General features: G+C 37.1%; 1 protein-coding gene across 4 annotated transcripts in view; it reads right to left on the bottom strand.

Annotated features, from left to right (window-relative positions):
- Dgkb (diacylglycerol kinase beta) overlaps positions 1-19523 on the bottom strand; it is a 590490-nt gene that overhangs the window by 25830 nt on the left and 545137 nt on the right. For all 4 annotated transcript variants that reach the window (XM_050158720.1, XM_050158722.1, XM_050158719.1 and 1 more), the window contains one exon: positions 18417-18477. In XM_050158720.1, coding sequence (XP_050014677.1) covers positions 18417-18477 — 61 coding nt within the window. The remainder of the gene's footprint in view (positions 1-18416; positions 18478-19523) is intronic.

Below are 19523 nucleotides of genomic sequence, written 5' to 3'. Positions count from 1 at the left end.
GTGGTCTTCATCTGCTCCACTCAACGTTGCTGCTGTAGCTCAGCGTAGTTTTTGGACTATGTGAAAATCAATGAGTATGACTGCTCCAATAAAAATTTATTTATGGAAACTAAAATTTAAATTTCACAAAATTTTCACATTATGAAACATTACTCTTTTTCATTTTTTTCCCTTACCATTTAAAGATGTGAGACCCATTCTTATAGGCGGCTATATTAAACATAGGCATAATTTAATGACCTTTGACGCAATTAAGTTCTATATTGAAAAAAACAATGCTGAACTATGAGTTACAAAGTGAAACCTTTTTAAATTTAAAAATATGTTATTTAAAATGATCAATAGTTGTGTGATGAAAATAACTTTTAGTGGTTTATCTTTGCTGTACTAAGTGCCACCATTCAGAATTTCTTTAGTGAAAAATTTTCAATTGGAACATATGCTAGCAGTCCTCAGGTTCGATAATATACACATTGATTATGTTTGGTTTCATTGAATAATGTCTTTAATTGATGCTCATGGCTCTACACTAGGTTAAGCTTAATAACACCGTGGTTCTTAAGATTTAGCTCAGCAGACAGCAGTTTCCTTTATAAATATTCTCGCCAAGTCTAGCCAAAAGTTTCTTTCCTTGCTTCATCTCTTTAGGAATTTATTATCACTGAGTTTATTCCTCTGCCTTAGAAATGAATGGAGTGTCCAAAGCAAAGGAAATAACATAAAATATCTGTCGGCAGAGCTTAATTTCTCAATTATCCGACACAGTAAAAGTTACCTAGTTTGATTTTGGAATAAGATTGTATCCTTCCAACAATGGAAACTCTTTTGAATTCAAGCATGCAAAAAAGCCACATGACAGTGGTGGGGAACGTGCCTATAAAATTTTTCGGTCCATAGATGCCAAAAGAGAGAAGACAGACAGACAGACAGACAGAAAGATTGAGGGAGGGATGGCAGGAGAGACAAAGCAATGAAACAACAACTTTCTAAAATATCTTCCCAGCTTCCTCATGCTTTCATTTTCTGGAATGATGACAATTTCCAAATTTAATGTTCTCTTTAATAGCATCATATTCAAAGAAGTCAGTGCAAAAATTTAAAACAAAATTTCTCAAAAATGAAGTTGCGGGTCTTCCTTTCTAATGTAATTCACAGGAATTTTTAAATATATATGAAAAAAGAAACATTTTTTTTCCGATGACAATGAGCTGAAGGATAGTTACATACCTCATACCTGGATTTGAAATCTCTTTTATGATATAAATTTAGTTCATCATTCAAAAATATTTTATACCTTTAATTGGTTTCCAGGAAGGTCAAAGGTATTTTTAAAGCATTTTTATTATTCCAGAGTCACTAGTGAGAATTATATTGATGTTTATTCCAGGAATTTTCAAATCCATATTCTTATGAGAAAACACTACTAACAACAGGATAGAAAAGAAATAACACAGAAAACGTCCCTCTCCTGACTGTAATAAAAATACATTCACAATTCATTTCTCATGAATATACTTCATCTCAAATTTCCTGTATGGTCCTTATCATCTAGTAAAGTCAAAGAAAAGCAAGCACACAAACCAACCAACCAACAAACAACATGGACTCCAAGACATAAAGTAAAGTCTGAGCTTGCCATGGTCACTGGATCCAACCAGTTTTTGAATTCTGGTCAACGGAAGCTCGAATATAACCAGCAAGTATCATATGATGCTATAGATGTTGTTTATATGACAACTAATAGTAGCTATTATTTTCACCAGCGATTTCTTAATACTTTTAATGTAATCATTTGTTTTCCAGTGAAAAACACATTCTGACAACCTTTCAAGGATAAAAATGTCCAAATTCCTTAGCTGTCACTGAGACACTGCATGGTATGGTTACCTGCTTTCATTCTGGTGTCTGGGGTTACCCCTACCACGTGCTAGTTCACCTTATGCAAAAGGAATATGAGAAAAATACAACTGTGGGGAACTGGCTAATTATTAAAAGCAATTTTTTTTTGAACCAACAGTTTTCAGTTCCTAAACTCAGTCATGCCCTAGCCCATGATGGGAATGATCAGAAAATCTCAGCCTTTAATGTTAAGGCTCTTCGAGTTAATACAATTTTGACATCCCATCTGTTACAGAACGTCAGTTGAATGATGAATGTTGTCATGATAGTTGACCTTATCAGTAATGTGTCTGGTGCGTTGATGAGTGAACACACTCTAGTTAGCCCAGATTGAAGGGGCAGAGAAAGGGCAAAGACCGGTCCTTGGAGACAAGAGTGGTTGGAGAGAGAGAGAGAGAGAGAGAGAGAGAGAGAGAGAGAGAGAGAGAGAGAGAGAAAAAAAAAAAGAATGAAAAAGGAAGAAAGAAAGAAAGAAAGAAAGAAAGAAAGAAAGAAAGAAAGAAAGAAAGAAAGAAAGAAAGAGAAAGAGAAAGAGAAAATGATGGTCGGTGGGCAAGACCCACCTTTTAAAAGGGAACGAAGGGAATGTGCACAGGATAAGCCCTTAGTGGCTGCGGCTGGGAGGGATCCTGTCAGGACCCTAAGGGCTGGCCAGTGCAGATGCCTGAGTACTAACCATCTCAGTACAGTTTCTTACCTCCTTATAAAAAGCTTACAGTGTATTTGCTTAATTACTAATGTTAATGCATAAAGTCAAAGCAAATGGAGCAACAATGAAGCAGGCGCAGGCAAATGTGAGACAACAGCCAGGCTCAGGAGTAGTGACCCACCTGAAGATGATCTTTAATTACCGAAAGAACTCAATCCTGCCTTAGTCTAAGGATGCGCGTCAGCGAGGCTACGCTTCTAATCTGACCCAGTCGAGAAGATGCTAGAATTTGGTCTGCATGCATATTTTGGTGCTTCATTCCTCTCTCCCTTCTCTGTGCACTGTCTGCTGTGTCCTGAACTCTGTTAGCAGCACGCAGGTCTCTCTCCTTTAGCAGTTGTGGTCTTGCATAGCCACACTGTAAGCACATAAGGTACCGCACAGCGGCACGCTTCTCATTATGTATCATGTTTTTACATTCTGTGTCCAGTTGGTTTTGGGATTTTTATTGAAAAGCTCCAATATGTGAGCTTATTATTTTTATCAAAATAAAATTAATTTTCAAAATTGAAACCAACAATGCTTTCAAAATCAGGAATAAAAGACCATTTTAGTTTTATTCACAACATTTACAATGAACGTTTTAAGGTTAAGAACTATAGACAAGTAAGTCTAATTATAAACATAGCATTTGGGATAACTTTAAAAAATGTAATAGGCCAATAAAAATTATTTAAAATATTTTGCTCGAACTGCAATCAAATTTAATAAGTTTGGCATTAATTAAGCTCTAATAACGTACTTCAATATCTTTCCTAAGTAGTGTGATCCATTTCCCCTTCATCCAGTTCGAATACTGTGGTGTCATCGTCATCTTAAAGCATACTGAGAAAATGACAGGGTTGCAAAATTAAAATCAATGATAAATGATATTTTTCATGTTTTATACTAATAGGTATTACTGGGCTTTTAAATTTAATAGAGCTGTCAGGCCATGAACCAAAATGGAAATTATATATTCCAGAAACACCTAAAGATGACACCGTGGAATATTTTAATTCTTAATTAGGAGGTGCAGTTGTTTTGTCCCCTGTAACTGCAGCAAATTAATTGGAAATTAGTCACAAGCAATGCTCTTTTCCCTTTAACAACCTGAAATGAAGAGGCTGGAGCTTTCTGCCTTGCTGTTCTTGTGTGAGGGCCAGAACGCACACAGGCAGTAAATTGTACTGTCAATTACAGAAAACAACAACTGTCGTGAAATTAGGAAAAATTAGGTACAGGTAAACAGAACTAATTAATGCACAAGGAAAAGGGAAGACATAAAATGATGCCTAGCTAAACACTAACTTGTCAGTCTTTGGGAAAAAAATTAAAGTTTAGACATGTAAATTTATGCAAAATATTTACCAATTAAGACTTAGGTAAAGGATGCATGCACTGTGTTTTATCTAACCACGTTTGTGGCATTATTTCTGTTCTCACCTTAGACTATGCCGTGCCCCCACAGAAGCCGCACCTCGCTTGTTGAAGTGTATTTCATGTTAGTTTTATATTCCTACAAATAGGAAGACTGGTGCTCATTAAATAACAAAATGTTATATTTCCTTCAGTAGGGAATTATCACTTTTCCATATTTAAACATTAAGTCCAATGTCATTTCTTTTGTGTCTTTGCTGTTTATTATTTATTTATTTAATTCATTCCTTGACAGCTTCATAAATGTTCATAATGATTTTACCCCACCATCCTATCTCATGCCCCCTCCTTCTGCTAAGATTCTTTTTTCCTAGCAAGTCTCTCTTCTACTTACTTGTCTTGTGTGTGCATGTGTGTTTGTGTGTCCTATCAAGTTCGATTAAGATTATTTAATACCATGGGTGGGAAGGCCCTTTACTGGGCCATATGCAATGTCCCATGTATCAGTGGTTACACCATTGTGACATCTCTTCCTCCTGCCACTATTGACTGTCGGTAGTCAGGGAAATGTGTGTAGGCCCAGTCCAAATTCTAGGCACATCAAAAAATTCACTATTTGCATTTATCTACTTATAATTTATGGATTACTCATTTTCATATACATTTGCTCCTTGCTGCATCCCTTCCACACCCTTCTAATGGAGGCCATTAGAACAGCACAAGATTCTCTAATGCTAGTATCTGTCAACTCAGGGAATGAGTGTTAAGTTACAGTAGCTATGTAACTTTCAATGAGAAAATAATATTCATATCAGACTCCCCAAACACTAGTTACTAGAAAGATCAACCTGGTGCTTCAAACATTATTTAATAATATCTAAAGTTAATCAATTTAGTGTAAGGACCTGAAGTTAGAAAAGTTTACTGATAATTTTATAACATTAATCTATTTGAAATAAATTCTGATCTAATTTTCAATTCAGATGATTATTAAACACATTCTATATTATGGTGATATGCCGTCATTTTTCTCTGAGTGCATCTGCATATTCTAGTGGGAAACAATAAAAGTCACTGTCTCTCCTCCTGTAAAACCGCTGGCTAAATCCTAAACCTATGTCAGACTTTTTTCTCATCACAAGTCATATGGGTTTATCTCTTTATTCCAGACCCTCAAAGATTATGGCGAAGCTACTCTAAGTATAAAACAGGAAGAAGGCAGGCATGATGGCACACACCTCTAAGTCCAGCACTCAGGTAGCAGATTTCAGTGAGCTCAAGGCCAATCTGGTTCTACATAGTTCCAGAATAGCCAAAGCTGTATAGAGAGATCCTGTCTCAAAAACCCAGGAAAAAAAAAAAAAAAAACTCACAAACAAAAACCTCAGGAAGAAATTTCAATTGCACTAAATACTAAACTTATACCATAAAAAATTGTTGTTTCTTTCTTTTGTTTCTAAATACAATCAGTTATCACTGATAGATCTCAGCAATCTATCATTATTCTGTTGTGATTTATAATAGTTGATATCATCAGTAAGACAGTCTTCGTAAGAAGCATAAGTAGTTCTGGAATTCAGAGGACATGGAAATTCTGCTCTGGTCTGTCTGCCCTTGATTTTCCTCCACTGGGATGGAGAGAGGTACTTAACTTCCTAAGTAGTTTCTCCCTCCCTCCTGACAGAAATTCCATAAAACATTGCTTTCAAGGAGTGAAAAATATTTTTAACTTCTGACTGCATGCAATTTCTGCTAAAGTGCAAGAAAAGTTGACTATTTCAGTTGCAGATGCCAGCTTGCTCAAAATAACATTTAAAATCATAAAACCTAGAAAGATTTTTAAATAAAAACTGATGAAAGGAAGTTGCTAGCGAAACGGCTGTGAGTCCGTCCAACAGGGTGGCAAGGTCTTAGAATTTCTAATTTCTCCTTAGTCCTCAGGCTTGGGGGTCGGTGACTTAAATAGTTAATATAAGGAAACCCAAATGCTGTTTTTTTTTTTTTTTTTGGACAAATCTAGCTGTGTTTTTATTGCTCAGATTTGTCCTGTTCTCTCCTAAATCTTCCCGGGCTATTGTTATTTTGACTGAAGTGGTTAGTTGGTGAAAACTGTTCCATGTTGAAGTTCATTTTAAAAATGTTTGTTGCTTATTAAAAAACCCCAAAGAGTTCGAAATGGGGCTCAGTTGGTAAAATGATTGTTTAGGATGCACGAAGCCTTGGGTTTGATGCCCCACACTGCATACACGTCATGCACACTGCATACACGTGATGCACACTGCATACACATGATGCACACTGCATACACGTGATGCACACTGCATACACATGATGCACACTGCATACACGTGATGCACACTGCATACACGTGATGCACACTGCATGCATGTGATGCACACTGCATACACGTGATGCACACTGCATACATGTGATGCACACTGCATACACGTGATGCACACTGCATGCACACTCCTGGACTCCCAGCTGTTGACTGGTAGTGATGAAGAAATGTAAATGCAAGGTCAGTCTTAGCTACACAGGCAGTTGAATTCAAGCCTGGCTATGGTTACATAACACTTTGGCTATGTAAAAAAAAGAAAAGAAACCAAAAGCAATATAAGCACATAAAATAGGTACTATCATGTTTTTTAATATAATATACAAAATGCCTATTTACATGATATTTCCAAGCAGAGAGCAATTTTGTGCCTTCCAGCTCCGCACGGGCCTTTGAGAAGGCGATTAAAACATAAAGCCAGCCACACCAAACCTCATAGAAGAGAAAGTGGGAAGTACACTTGAATGCAATGGCACAGGAGACCACTTCCTAAATATAACCCCAGTAGCACAGACACTGAGAGAAACAATTAATAAATGGGACCTCCTGAAACTGAAAAGCTTCTGTAAAGCAAAGGACATGGTCAACAAGACAAAATGACAGCCTACAGAATGGGAAAAGATCTTCACTAACCCCACATCTCCAAAACACACAAACAACAACACTTTCTTAAACCGGCTTCCTGAGTATCAGCTCCCTGGGCAGGGTGAAGAGTGTGTGGCAAGGCATCTTCCTGGACCAACTGGCTATTATTGTACAGCCACAGTTCTTTCTTTCTCAGCCGTAGTCAGAAAACTTCCAGAGCCTGCTATTTCCTTCTCTGAACCTTCTATCCTTTGGCAAACAAGCGTAAGGAGCAGATGACAGGAGTAGCAATAGAAAACGGGTTGGAGAGTCTTCTAACTCTGCCTCATGACCTAGGGTCACACTTAGCCTGAACTCCACAGTCTAAAACTCCCCTTCTTGTATCCTACAGTCATGGAAATGCTTCCACATACCAAAGAATCTTCAAAGAAAAATTCTCTGCACTTACTCAAATCATTACCGATACACAGAAATCCCTGAACTATTAATGTTATCTTTATAGCTAAGTGAGAGAGCTTAAACTGTTAATGTCAATCATTTTCACTCAAACAAGGTAGACACTGTCTTAAATTGCCTAAATACAGGGTTAAGCTATGGCAAAAAAAAAAAAAAAAAAAGAATGAAAATTTCCAAAGTGGCTAAGATTTTTAGCAGTCAAGTTTTAGGGCATTTATGACTTGTTTGGTAGTTTTGAAAGCGATATGGAAGTGGAAAATATATTGTGAAATTTCCAAGTCAGCAGATGGGCACTTGTGAAGGATAATATGCTGGCTTGATGGAGGGAATTCAAGCAGATCTCAAAACAGCCCAAGGCAATCAAACCTGATGCAGAGGGGCAGGGTCCCTCTTTAACTAAAAACTAAGTCAGAGGCACTGCACTATCCCTGAAAGTACTGCAGACCCTGGGCAAACAGCTTGCAGCTGCTATCAGAGAGGCTGAAAAGCCAGCCGGGCCAGTTAGGGGAGAATTCAGATCATGAAGTGGACCAAACAAAGCACAAGGTTTGGGAATCCCATCCCATCTTTCTTGCACTTCCTGGCTTGTGCTTAAAGACACCTATTTTATTTATGGCAGAAGTGAATACTAGCTCTTATACAAAGGCCAAAGAGAAATTGTACTTTTCTTATTCAAGGAGTGGGAAATACAGACCCTTCACAGTAAGAGATAGTGAAGTGACTGCGGCTTCCCGCACACTCTGATCACTCCACCCTGTCCCCTTCTCAATTTCATGACTGAGAGAGGTGCCTAAAACTCAGAAGAGGAGAAGCTTCCTTTGATAGTGAAATTTGGCCTGAGAAAGACAAAGAAAAACCTGTCTGCCTCTATCCTCCAACTCTTCAGAGTGAGTTCCATTTTAAGTGTTCATTTTTGGTTTTGGCCTGTTCATTTTCTAAAGAGAGAGAGAAAAAGTGTGGAGTTGGATAGGTAGATGGGTGGGAAGGTAGGGAGGATTTGAGAGGAGATGATCTTGATGAGAATATTATATGTACTGTAATATGCTATATATTACATATGTATGTAATATACTATGAATCTCTATATAGATAGATATATCCTTACAGTATATATAACTACAAGATTGATCCATAAAACTAAAACCTTAAGTTAGTAGGTATAAAAGCAACTCAAGAACTATAAAAGTCAAGTATGGCAGAAATCAAAGAGGGGAGGATTCAAGGAAACTAGTCAATGAATATATGTGGATTACTGGATTGACAATATTCCCACAAGAATCAAAGACTAACACATCCCCTGTCCCAGGCATGGGAAGCCCAAAATCCAACAGGTCCAGTGGCCCCACGCAGAGAGAACTGCACAACTGGGTCTCCCAGTATTTCTACTTGGGCCCCAGGTAGCCACACCCTAATTAGATGTGATTGGTTGATAGTTTCTCCATCAGCTATCTCATTGGACTTAGTGTCCACTCAACAGAATGGGAATAGCATGTACTCCTGAAAACCCAGCCAGTTACAGGTGGATAGTGAGATCATTGATATCAGAGGAGAATCTACTACTGCTATGATCCCAGTTGCTTTCAAAATAATTGTCATCATACCTACACAGAAATGCAGCTTTCACCCTCATCCAAGAAACCTCCCTTGGCAGCAGACAGAGCCCATTATAGACAACCAGTACAGAAATGAGCTGATTGTGGGGGGCTTAAGACCAATGGGAACATCTACAATTCAATTCCTACACCCATGGCTCAGGAAAAGTTAGAAGAGGAGACACTAAGATTATAAGACCAAGAGGACTGCTAAGTTTGCTGTGAGATTGCATCTCCTAGAAATGAAAGGGAAGTCATACTCATAAAGTCTCACAAACATGGCTTAAACAAGACCCGTACAATGACACCATCAAGAGATGCCAACATAGAAGGGAGGCATTTAACAGTGCCCTACCCCTACACAAAGAACTACAGACTACTGATGACTGCTAAAAGAAGAATAATTAGTGTTTCCCAGGGATGAACAACTCGTTTAGTTATTCAAAATCCCATAGTCTGCACTGAAATAATAACACACAAACAATACTGAATGGGCTCAACAGATTATATATATATATTAATTTTCTTAAACAAAGATTTAGTAGTTATTACACCTATGCTCTAAGAAGTAGTCAAAAATTCATGAAATAATATTAAGATAGCCATCAATTGAGACTGGGTTTTTTTTGTTTTTGTTGTTTTGAGGTCATTTCTCATATAACCACAGTTGGCTTGGAAACTGCTTTATTGTCAAGGATGATCTTGAATTCCTAATCTTCCTGCCTCTAACTCCCAAAATGCCAAGATTATGGGTGTGTGACTCTTCATCTGAAATTTTATGACTTAGAAATACTGTGATCAAAACAAGACATCAATTGGAAGGGTTGAAGAATAGAATAGAAATAAGGAAAGCATGAGTGAAGTTGACATAGATGAATATTTATCATTCAGTTAGAATAATGTCAAGAAAAAGGGGAAAATGAATAGACTGGGAACTGTGAAATAATATTCTTACATATATACCATTAATGTTATGGAAGACAAAGACTGGTGAAAAATCAAGAATTAAGAAAAAAACACCAATATATTACAAAATGTATAACATAAATGAGGATTGCATGATATAATGTATATTGTAATGTATGACATAAATTTATAGATTCTCAAAACTAGTGAAACAGAAACAGGGTATGGTCAGAGAACTCTATAATCAGATACCTCAACATCAAACTTCTGAGAGCCTGACAAAGAAGGAAATTCTGAAAGTTGTCCCCCAGTCACCATGAAGTTAACACCCTAGACTATGAAAAAGGAATCGCAAAATGCTTGAAGTAAGTCAATGGTGCTGACACACACGCACAGCTAAGACATTCCTGTAGAGTGGGAGTCTTTGGAGACCTCATCAGAGAAGCTGGGGAATAAAAAGAATCAAGCAAGCATTTCAGACAGGTGAGAGGTAAAACAGATTTCTGAGAACATTGTCTTTAAGCTTGGCACAAAAAGGCTTTTTGTTTGCATATGCATTCTATTGTATTAGTATTTAAATCCCCTTGTAATCCAGGAACCTTTTTAGAAAACTTATAAAATATATTAGGATTAAGGTTATTATCCTAGCTGGACATGGTGGCATATGCCTTTAATTTTAGTACTTGGGAGGCAAACACAAGTAGATCTCTGTAAGCTCAAGGCCAGCCTTGTCTTCATCTCACATCCAAGTCATCCAGGACTATCCAGTGATAATCTGTCTCAAAATAAAGCACATATTCTAATAGGGTCAAATAATTCAAGCCAGGTGTGGTGGCACATCCTTTTAATCCCTGCCTTCAGGAGGCAGAGACAGGAAGATCTCTGGGAGTTCAAGGCCAGCCTGGTTCACACAGTGAGTTCCTGGACAACCAGGAATATGTAGAAAGACCCTGTCTCAAAATAAAATCAATATAATAATAATTATAATAATAATAGAATAATATATTTATTTATAAATAATATCAATATGTATATTATAGTGATCTTAAAGCATAATAATAAACCACAGTCAATGAGTTGTGTTGGTATTGTGCTTGACAAGACAATGGGGCTCCACTTTCAGTCTGTGGTGAGCAACCTTTCGTTTTAGCAAAAGCCTTCAGTGTTTGGGGATTTCCGTTGGACTACCTTGGCTAGCAACTCAATGGAATGTGACCTACTTCCACCACTGGAAGTCTCACCTGGCTACAAGAGATGAGTAGTTGGGAAGCCGTATGCCTTATTACTAGGAGTTCTCATTAGGATTGCCTCCATAGTTTCCCTTATATATGAGACTCAGAAGAGAAGTTCACTAAAGAATTGTAAAATGTATAAGGTTGAGAGATGTCAAGAGATAATAATGCAAGTTATGATAGAATATACATTAGGTATAAGATTTTGGACTCACCAAAATAGGATAGACAATTAAATATTTCCTCTGAATTTGTCAAATGCAACTGGACTAGATATTTTTGATGTACTTATCGCCTATATATTGTACATAGTTATTGTAGTTATTGCATATTGTTTTCCATTTTTAGTTATAGCCTTCTTTTTTATTTTAGAGAAAAAGGGAAATATAGTAATATTTTATTTGCATTTTAATAAAAAAAGTTTCTATTGCACTAGGTTTCCACACCATGGCCCAAGTGCCCCCACCAATCCAGCAGTCTTTCTCACACTCTTCCTCCACTCCATCTATCCCCACCGGTATCTCCCCCTCCCATTCCCATCAGCTCCCAGTCCATATGTAAAATCTATTTTATTTCTTTCTCCTGGGGAGATAGCTGCCTTCTCCCTAGACCTCTTCTCTTTACCTAACATCTCTGAGTTTATGGATTGTAGGTGGGCTATCATTTATTTAATGGTTAATATTCACTTGAAAGTGAATAAGTGCCATATTTGTTTCTTTGGGTCTGGGATACCTCACTCAGGATGATATTTCTTTCTAGTTCCATCCATTTACCTGGATATTTCATCATGTCATTTTTTTAACAGCTGAGTAATTGTGCATGGTATTCTTTATTCATTCTGTTAAGGGACATTTAAGTTATTTACAGTTTCTGGCTATTATGAATAGTCACAATGGGTATGTTGAACAAGTGTCCTTATGATAGGATGGAGTGTCCTTTCAGTATATGCCCAAAAGTGGAATAGATGGATCTTGAGATAGATTGATTCCCAACTTTCTGAGGAATCACCATATTGGTTTCCCAATTGACTGCACAAGCTTCCACTCTCCAGCAGTGCAGGTGTGCCCTCTTCCTCCACATCTTAGCCAGCATGACTTGTCATTTATGGTACTGATCTTAGCCATTCGAAAGGTGTAAGGTGGAATCTTAAAGCAGTTTCCCTGAGAATACAATTCAGTATCCGTGTCGCCCTGTTGAAGTTTCCTACTGGAGTTGAGATAAGCCATTGTGTAGAAGCCAGATCATTAGAGGCATCGGAGGCATTGGAGTTGGGGCATCAAAGCAGCACAGAGCAGTGTGACTCGGGGAAGCAGTGGGATGGACGGCTGTGGTTGTGCCAAGGTAAATAGCTCAGTGCATCCAGTAATGATAAAAATACTATTTGACAAAAGATGGCAGTCTGTTACAAATGGCAGATTGGTAAATTACTGTGAATTCATGAGGCAGTACAGTCAACAGCCTGCTTCTCTCTTTTATCACCTGGCCTTGGGTGAGGTACTTGATTTCTCAGGCTTCAGGCTTTCCTATTTTAATTTGTCAAAATGAATTATGATAACATTATTGATTTTAATGGCTTTTTAAAGATTAAATAAATAATGAATGTGAATACATTGAATATAAACATTTAATTAATATTAATAAGTATTTGCTTAATAAATGTTAGGTATAACATAATTATCATGATTCCCTCTGAATATCTCATGGTATTTCAAATGTTTAGAAAAGTCTATTTGCCTTGAAATTGCTGTATGTGGGAAATTCAAATGTATAAAACTTTCTATTTTGGGTGCTGAAGGTCTGAGAAAAATTGGATTTACCAAGTGATGAGAGATTAAACAACTTAAAATCCTAAGGAGCAATATAAAAGGGCTAGAGAGAACATACACGTATAATTGCTGCTAAGAAGTCAGCTACCACTCCGAAAAACCTCCTTATTTTTACTGTGGTCATTTTACCACTTAGTTATGATCTGTTTTGGCTTTAGCAATATGGAGGAAAGCTTCGAGAATTCTCTTTTTCTTAATCATTGAGGTCATGGTAGAATTCCATGGGCATCATTCTTTGAGAAGGTGTCACAGGTAATGACTAATACACAAATACTGGCTATCAAGATTTCAAGTCATTTACAGAGTACAGGATGTGTCCAATAAATATACAACTAATAACACAGAAGTAGCCAGAGAATTTTAGTTACACCAAAACAGGAAACAGAAGGATTTAATCTTTGGAGACTGGAAAAGTATTCCTTCCACGATACATTCAAGCTCTTTGCTTTGAGAATATAATGAATAAAGATAACTCAAAATAACTTTTACATGTATTTCGATATGAAAAATATGTGAATGAATTGCTAGCCAAACTACATTATGTTCAGTGAGAGAAGATTTTAGGAGAAAGCATGTTTTAAAATGCTATAATACCCCAAGAAGTATTTAAGAAATTTATAAATTCAAAGTGTACTTGGTATTGGCAACCAAAATATGCAGGAGGAACAGTTCTGTATTCTGAGAACTTAGTGAAGATCAAACTGATGGTCCTTGACTTCTGGGAACTTATACCTAAAAGGAAGGGAAATGGTTGTACTCTCAGTGTGAACTGATTGGTGCTAACACAAGCAGCGGACACAGGAGTGAGGTGGAGGTTAGTGGGGTGGAAGACAGGACAGAAATGGTAATGCCTACAGGAGGCTCTGTGGAGGAGAAGCAGCAAGGACCATCCCAAAGAATTAGCTGCGCCCCTCAGCAGTTAAGGAAGATTTTCCAAACTCTTAGGAAGTAATGGTTTATTCAAAGGAAGACGTGGAAGAAGAAACTGTAACAGCAAACTTGACCTGTGTTCACACAGAAAAGATTTTAAGCAGAGAGTATTATGGTGGAATTAGAGTTCACAGTGACGATGCTAAATGGAACTGGCAAGGTAAATGAAAAGGGAACAACACTGGAGGTGGGAACATGCTTAATCTTTTCTCCAAAAGCCAGAAATGCAATGGGACAAGTCTAGTATGGTGGCAGTAATGTCGGAGGAAAAGGAAAGGACTACAGAAATGAATAATGAAATTAAGTGGTAGTATTTATTAGTTTGGGGGTGGGGAATGTAGTCTAGGATGACTCAGATTTCCAGCTCTGGAAACACTTGGGGAGGAATGGTCAAAATAATATGGAGAAGAACTAGAATCCTTGTACTTGTAAAAGAAGTTATGCAGGAAAGCTTAAGGTGCTTCAAGTTTTGTAGTCACTTCTTTTTGTGTGGTTTATCGAGAGGGTTTCTCTGTGTACCACTTCTTGACAAAACTCCATCAGTAGTCTATAAACTGCAAAAGTGGGGATTGTTGGGTACACAAATATGAAGTGAAGTCTGATGTGGTCTGTGCCCTACCCTCTTCTATTGTTCTAAATGCCTGTAGTGTCATTTCGTTTGCACTTTAGTAAATAAAGCTGGCCTGAAAATCAGAAAAGTAAAGCAACTACACTGGCCAGCCTTACAGACCAGGCAGCAATGACACACACCTTTAATCCCAGTAGCCACAATGACACACACCTTTAATCCCAGTAGCCACAATGACACACACCTTTAATCCCAGTAGCCACAATGACACACACCTTTAATCCCAGTAGCCATGCTAGCTTTCCCTAGAAACCAGGCTGTAGTGGTGCGCATTCCCTTAATCCCAGAAATCGAGAGGATTATAAAATGGGAGAGACAGCTCTCAGTCTCAGTCTCATTCTGAGATTCCTGGGGACAGGTTTGCCATTTTCGGTCTGAGGTAGAAGTAAGAGGCAGTGGCTGGCTGCTTTGCTTTTCTGACCTTCACGTTGAACTCTGGTTTCTGTTTCTGGGTTTTTATTAATCATGCTTCATCTCCCTCCACGTTTCAGGCAGCCCTTCGCATCACAAGAAAGCATGCTAATAAGGCCAATCTGTGCTGTGTGCTCAGGAGGAACAAGTTAGAAAATCAAATGAGGTTCTAGAATTCAGCTTACAGATAGCTCTTCCAAACCATTCCTGACAATGTGTCTTCTAGAATCCATAGTCTTCTAGTTTAAATAGGCTTATTAAAATCATGAAGAAAGTGTTCTTAGGCTAAAATCCACTCTTTATCAATGCTGTGAGTACTGATATACTGTGATAACAGGAATATTTAACAATTATCTGCTGATTGTCTTTAGTGAGAAGATTTAGAAAGTCATGAAAGGAATTGTAAAGTATGATTTAAAACCTTTTCAGCTTTTGCTTTTCTTGATATTTGTGACAAGATTTGGTGAAATTTATAAATAAACATGACTTTGACTTTTTTCTTGACATTCTGATAAATGATACAAACCATTTTAATGTTTTTAACTTCAGTGTTGTTAAGATTTACAATATTAAGCAACTACCATCCATCTCAAGAAACTATATTATCTTGATTTTTAAAATAGCATTAATTGATTTAAGAATCAAGACATATGCATTTCTTGCCCTTCTCCACCATCTATTCAGTTCGAAAGAAAGCAGACCTTCTGGTTTCCTCTAAAATTATAACTGGAGAAACTCTTTCATAAATCGAATATCAGCTTATGGATATTTAAATTTAGCAAAGAATTTTAACATTCTACAAATTCTTATGCTCTGTAAGAAAAACATTGTGCTATTTTATTGAAGGAAAAAACCCCTCTCTCTAGTTAAACTATACCACTGCTAAGAATATTAAATATTCTCTTTAGTTAAATTTAAAGTTCAAAGTCCCATGTGGTTCTAGGAAAAGTAGAATATTCCAGAATTTAAATTAATAATAATAAGCCTTAGTTTTGTATAGCTCTTGGCTCACTGAGGTTATAATATGTGTTTTAAATGAATAAGTATATTTTCAGTAAAATATATCTAAATTTAAATTACATAAAATTATTAATTTAGCAACTCTAGATTATAATAATTAAAAGGTAATGTGAGTATCCTGCTACTAATTGAAAAATAAAAAACTCTAAAATCAGTGTCAAAGGGCTTATGTTGAATCAGTTCAACCTATCTCAAATTGCAATTAAAAATCCATAGATATAGTCCTTCAGAAGTGGAAAACAGCAGCTAGTGATTTGCTCAAAGCCTTTCCTAAGAGAGCACTCAAAGCATCCAGGACTTTGACACCTTGGGATGACAGTGGGATCAGTGAGGAAGAATGCAGGCCCCAGATCCTGTTGCATAGACTTTAGATACTACTCTACTATGTGTTAGCTGTGTAGAAAATGACAAAACTTTAGCTTCCCCTTCTTCAGTGTGTTTATTCCATACAATGGAGCTAAATGCAACACATGTATGTGAATTGTATGTGTCCATACAGAGCGAGTAGTTTGATATGTGTACATGTGGGTATCTTAGCAAGTATAGAGTATTAGCACCGCCATTGTTGCTTCTTTACTCAAGACCCTGTGGCATCTGCAAGAATGCAGAGCCCTCGCAAAAAAGGTCTTGGTTCCACTCTTTTTGTTTTATTTTTCTTATTCACTTGTGAGCTTGGCTGAACAGCATTGGTCTTCTATTAAAGACTACTACTAGTATTTTCATGAGCATGGCTGTCCTACATCATAAATATGATCACCACCATGACTAAAAGTTTACCAAAATTCATACTACAACCATCATAATCACTATTACTTTTTTCCTGGCGTTACGAGAATCAGCACATCCATAATATCATCACCATTATCATTTCTTCTTCTGCTACCACCAGCATTGGAAACATCACTGCCATCTCTAACAGCACAATTACTGCCACCATTAGTTGTACTGTCTCGTTTTATGCCAACTTGACACAAGCTAGAGTCATCAAAGAGGATCGAAGCCTCAATTGGGAAAATGTCCCCACAATGTAAGACTGTGGGTGCTTTCTTAATTAGTGATTGATGGCAGAGGGCCCAGTCAATTGGGAACTGGTGGCCCTAGGTTTGTAAGACAGCAGCTTTTGGGAAACCATGGGGAGGAAACCAGTAAGCAACACCCCTCCACGGCTTCTGCATCAGCTCCTGTTTCTAGGGGAGGAAGAGTTCTTGCTACATTTGAGTTTCTGTCTCGGTTTTCTTCAGTGGGCTATAATTCAGGATATGTAAGCCAAATAAAGCCTTTCCTTCCCAAGCTGCTTTTGGTCATGCTTCGTCACAGCAATAGTAACCCTAAGCAAGGCAACCATAACTCTAACAATGGCAATACTTAACATCTGTGAGAGTATAAATGTTAATATGACAGTCCCATTCAGAGAGTCTAAAGGACACCAGAGAAAGCAGAAACACATGAATTCTAGTAAGTGAAAAAAAATGAAATAATATCTGTAGTTTACCACAAGGGAACAGAAAACAACTGAACAGAAGCTATCCACCCTCTGCATCAGGAGGATGAAAGGAACTGGCACATCTATAGGCGGACATGTAAAAGGACATTCCTGCCTCTCACCCTATACAGAAATCAATTCTAAATAAACCAGAGAAGTTATTGGAAGACCTGAAACTCTGAAACTGACAGAAGAGAAGGTAGGGCAAACACTTCGATATATTGGTTTAAGGAAAAGCGCTGTGAGTAGGACAGAAAATAATTATTCAGTAAATAATGTCAACAATCAGCAAATGGGAATTCATGAATTTTAAAGGCTTCTGAAAATCAAGAGAATTTGCTAAAGAAATGAAGAGACAGCCTCAAATTGTGAGAAAATTTTTGTTAGCTATATAACTTACAAGTACCATCTAGAATACACAAAGAATTAAAAGTACTAAACACCAACAAATTAAACATGTTAATGAGATGAGAAAATTTCTTAAAAGATGAAATATTTACAGGTAATAAACTTTAAAAAGTGTGTTACCACTGTCCATCAAGTAAATGTAAATCAAAAAAAAAATTAAGATTTCGTTTCATCTCCATCAGAATAGCAGTTATCAAGGGAAAAAAAGATTTTTTTTACCTTATTACTAAGAAAGTAGTGAACTTTAGTAACTATAAAAAAAGTTCCAGACACAACAAAGATTCAAGTTAACACTTCATATGTGTCAAGGTTCCATAACCAATTTTCTTATTAGGTGCTTGGAAATTAAACAAAAGAATTAAGAGAAAATTTCTAAGTATTTTTCTCTTTGTCCCAGAGTTTATGGTAGGTCTTTGATCAACATATATTCAAAAGCTAGGTCATGGACAAGAGTGGACAGTGTCTCAGCCTGAATGCAATAGCTTCTCTACATAAACAAGAGGAAGAAAAGGATGTACCACATAGAGAAGACAGGACAAAAGATGAGATTTTGCAGCACCTTAGCCATAGAAATGCATAAACTCTGGAAGGCAAGGGTAATACTGGTAATGATCCATGATCACTTAGTACTCACTGTGCACGGGGTCTGCATCCATGGCTCCCCATCAATCTGCATTGGCAGCGACTTGCTCGTCCTGGAAAAAAAAATATTTCGCTGTAACTATAATGCAAAAATATTTAATGTAAGGAATTATTTGTAAAGCACAAGACAATAAGTCCAAAGAAGACAAATGCTGACCTCTTCTGAAAGGGGGTTTCATTAACTATTAATGCATTAACTATTAATGAACACATTGAAAGGTTCTTTGGTCACAGTAATGTTAAAAGCTTCCTGGTAGATGTGGTGACATAAAGAATAATTCTGAAGACCAGAAGAAGATACCAGGGTTTGTGTTCAAAGACACTATCTGAATTCCTAAGACCAAACTGACTCCTTGCTGGCAAACGTGTTTCCACCACCACAATCACACACGTATGCAAACCTTAACAAAAGAAATGGGGTGTCAAACACTTGCTCGTACCAACACATTCATAAAACAGTATCTCTTGTGTCTGAACTATAGTATGTGGTTTTACTTTGGGGTCAAAATACATCTTATGTTTTTCTACAGGTGAAGGAATGTGAAAAATTCAAACTTTGGAAACTTTACCATATACCGATTTATAATTTAGATTTACAAAGTCACTGCTGCACATTAGTCCATGAGGAACTGTAACTTAATAGTAAGTACATCAGTTGTTTTTTTCCTTAGGATAATTTGTTCAACAAATACACTGATGCTTTGAGAGCTTGAGTGTGATTGAACAGAGAGATATATTAAAATTGCAGATTGGTTGGTGCTTCTACATCATTTGAATTTGTAATATCTCCCATGGACCTATATGTTAAAGATTAGGTTCCTAGCTGGTAGCCCAACTTTGGAAACTTTGGAGTCTAGAAATATCAATAGGTGGACCCCTGTTGGAACAAGTTGATCCCTAGAAATAGGTTCTTGATGGGGGCTGGAGATATGGCTCAGGGGTTAAGAGCTTTGCTGAGTTCAATTCCCAGCAACCACATGGTGGCTAACAACCATCTGTAATGAGATCTGGTGCCCTCTTCTGGCCTGCAGACATACAGACAGAATATTGTATACATAATAAATAAATAAATAAATAAATAAATAAATAAATAAATATT

The sequence above is a fragment of the Alexandromys fortis genome, unplaced genomic scaffold, assembly GCF_014885135.2.
Source record: "Alexandromys fortis isolate MF-2015 unplaced genomic scaffold, M_Fortis_MF-2015_v1.1 scaffold_101, whole genome shotgun sequence".
Lineage (NCBI taxonomy): Eukaryota > Metazoa > Chordata > Mammalia > Rodentia > Cricetidae > Alexandromys > Alexandromys fortis.
The sequence above is the reverse complement of the archived record's forward strand: the minus strand, read 5'-3'. Positions and strand labels throughout refer to the sequence as shown.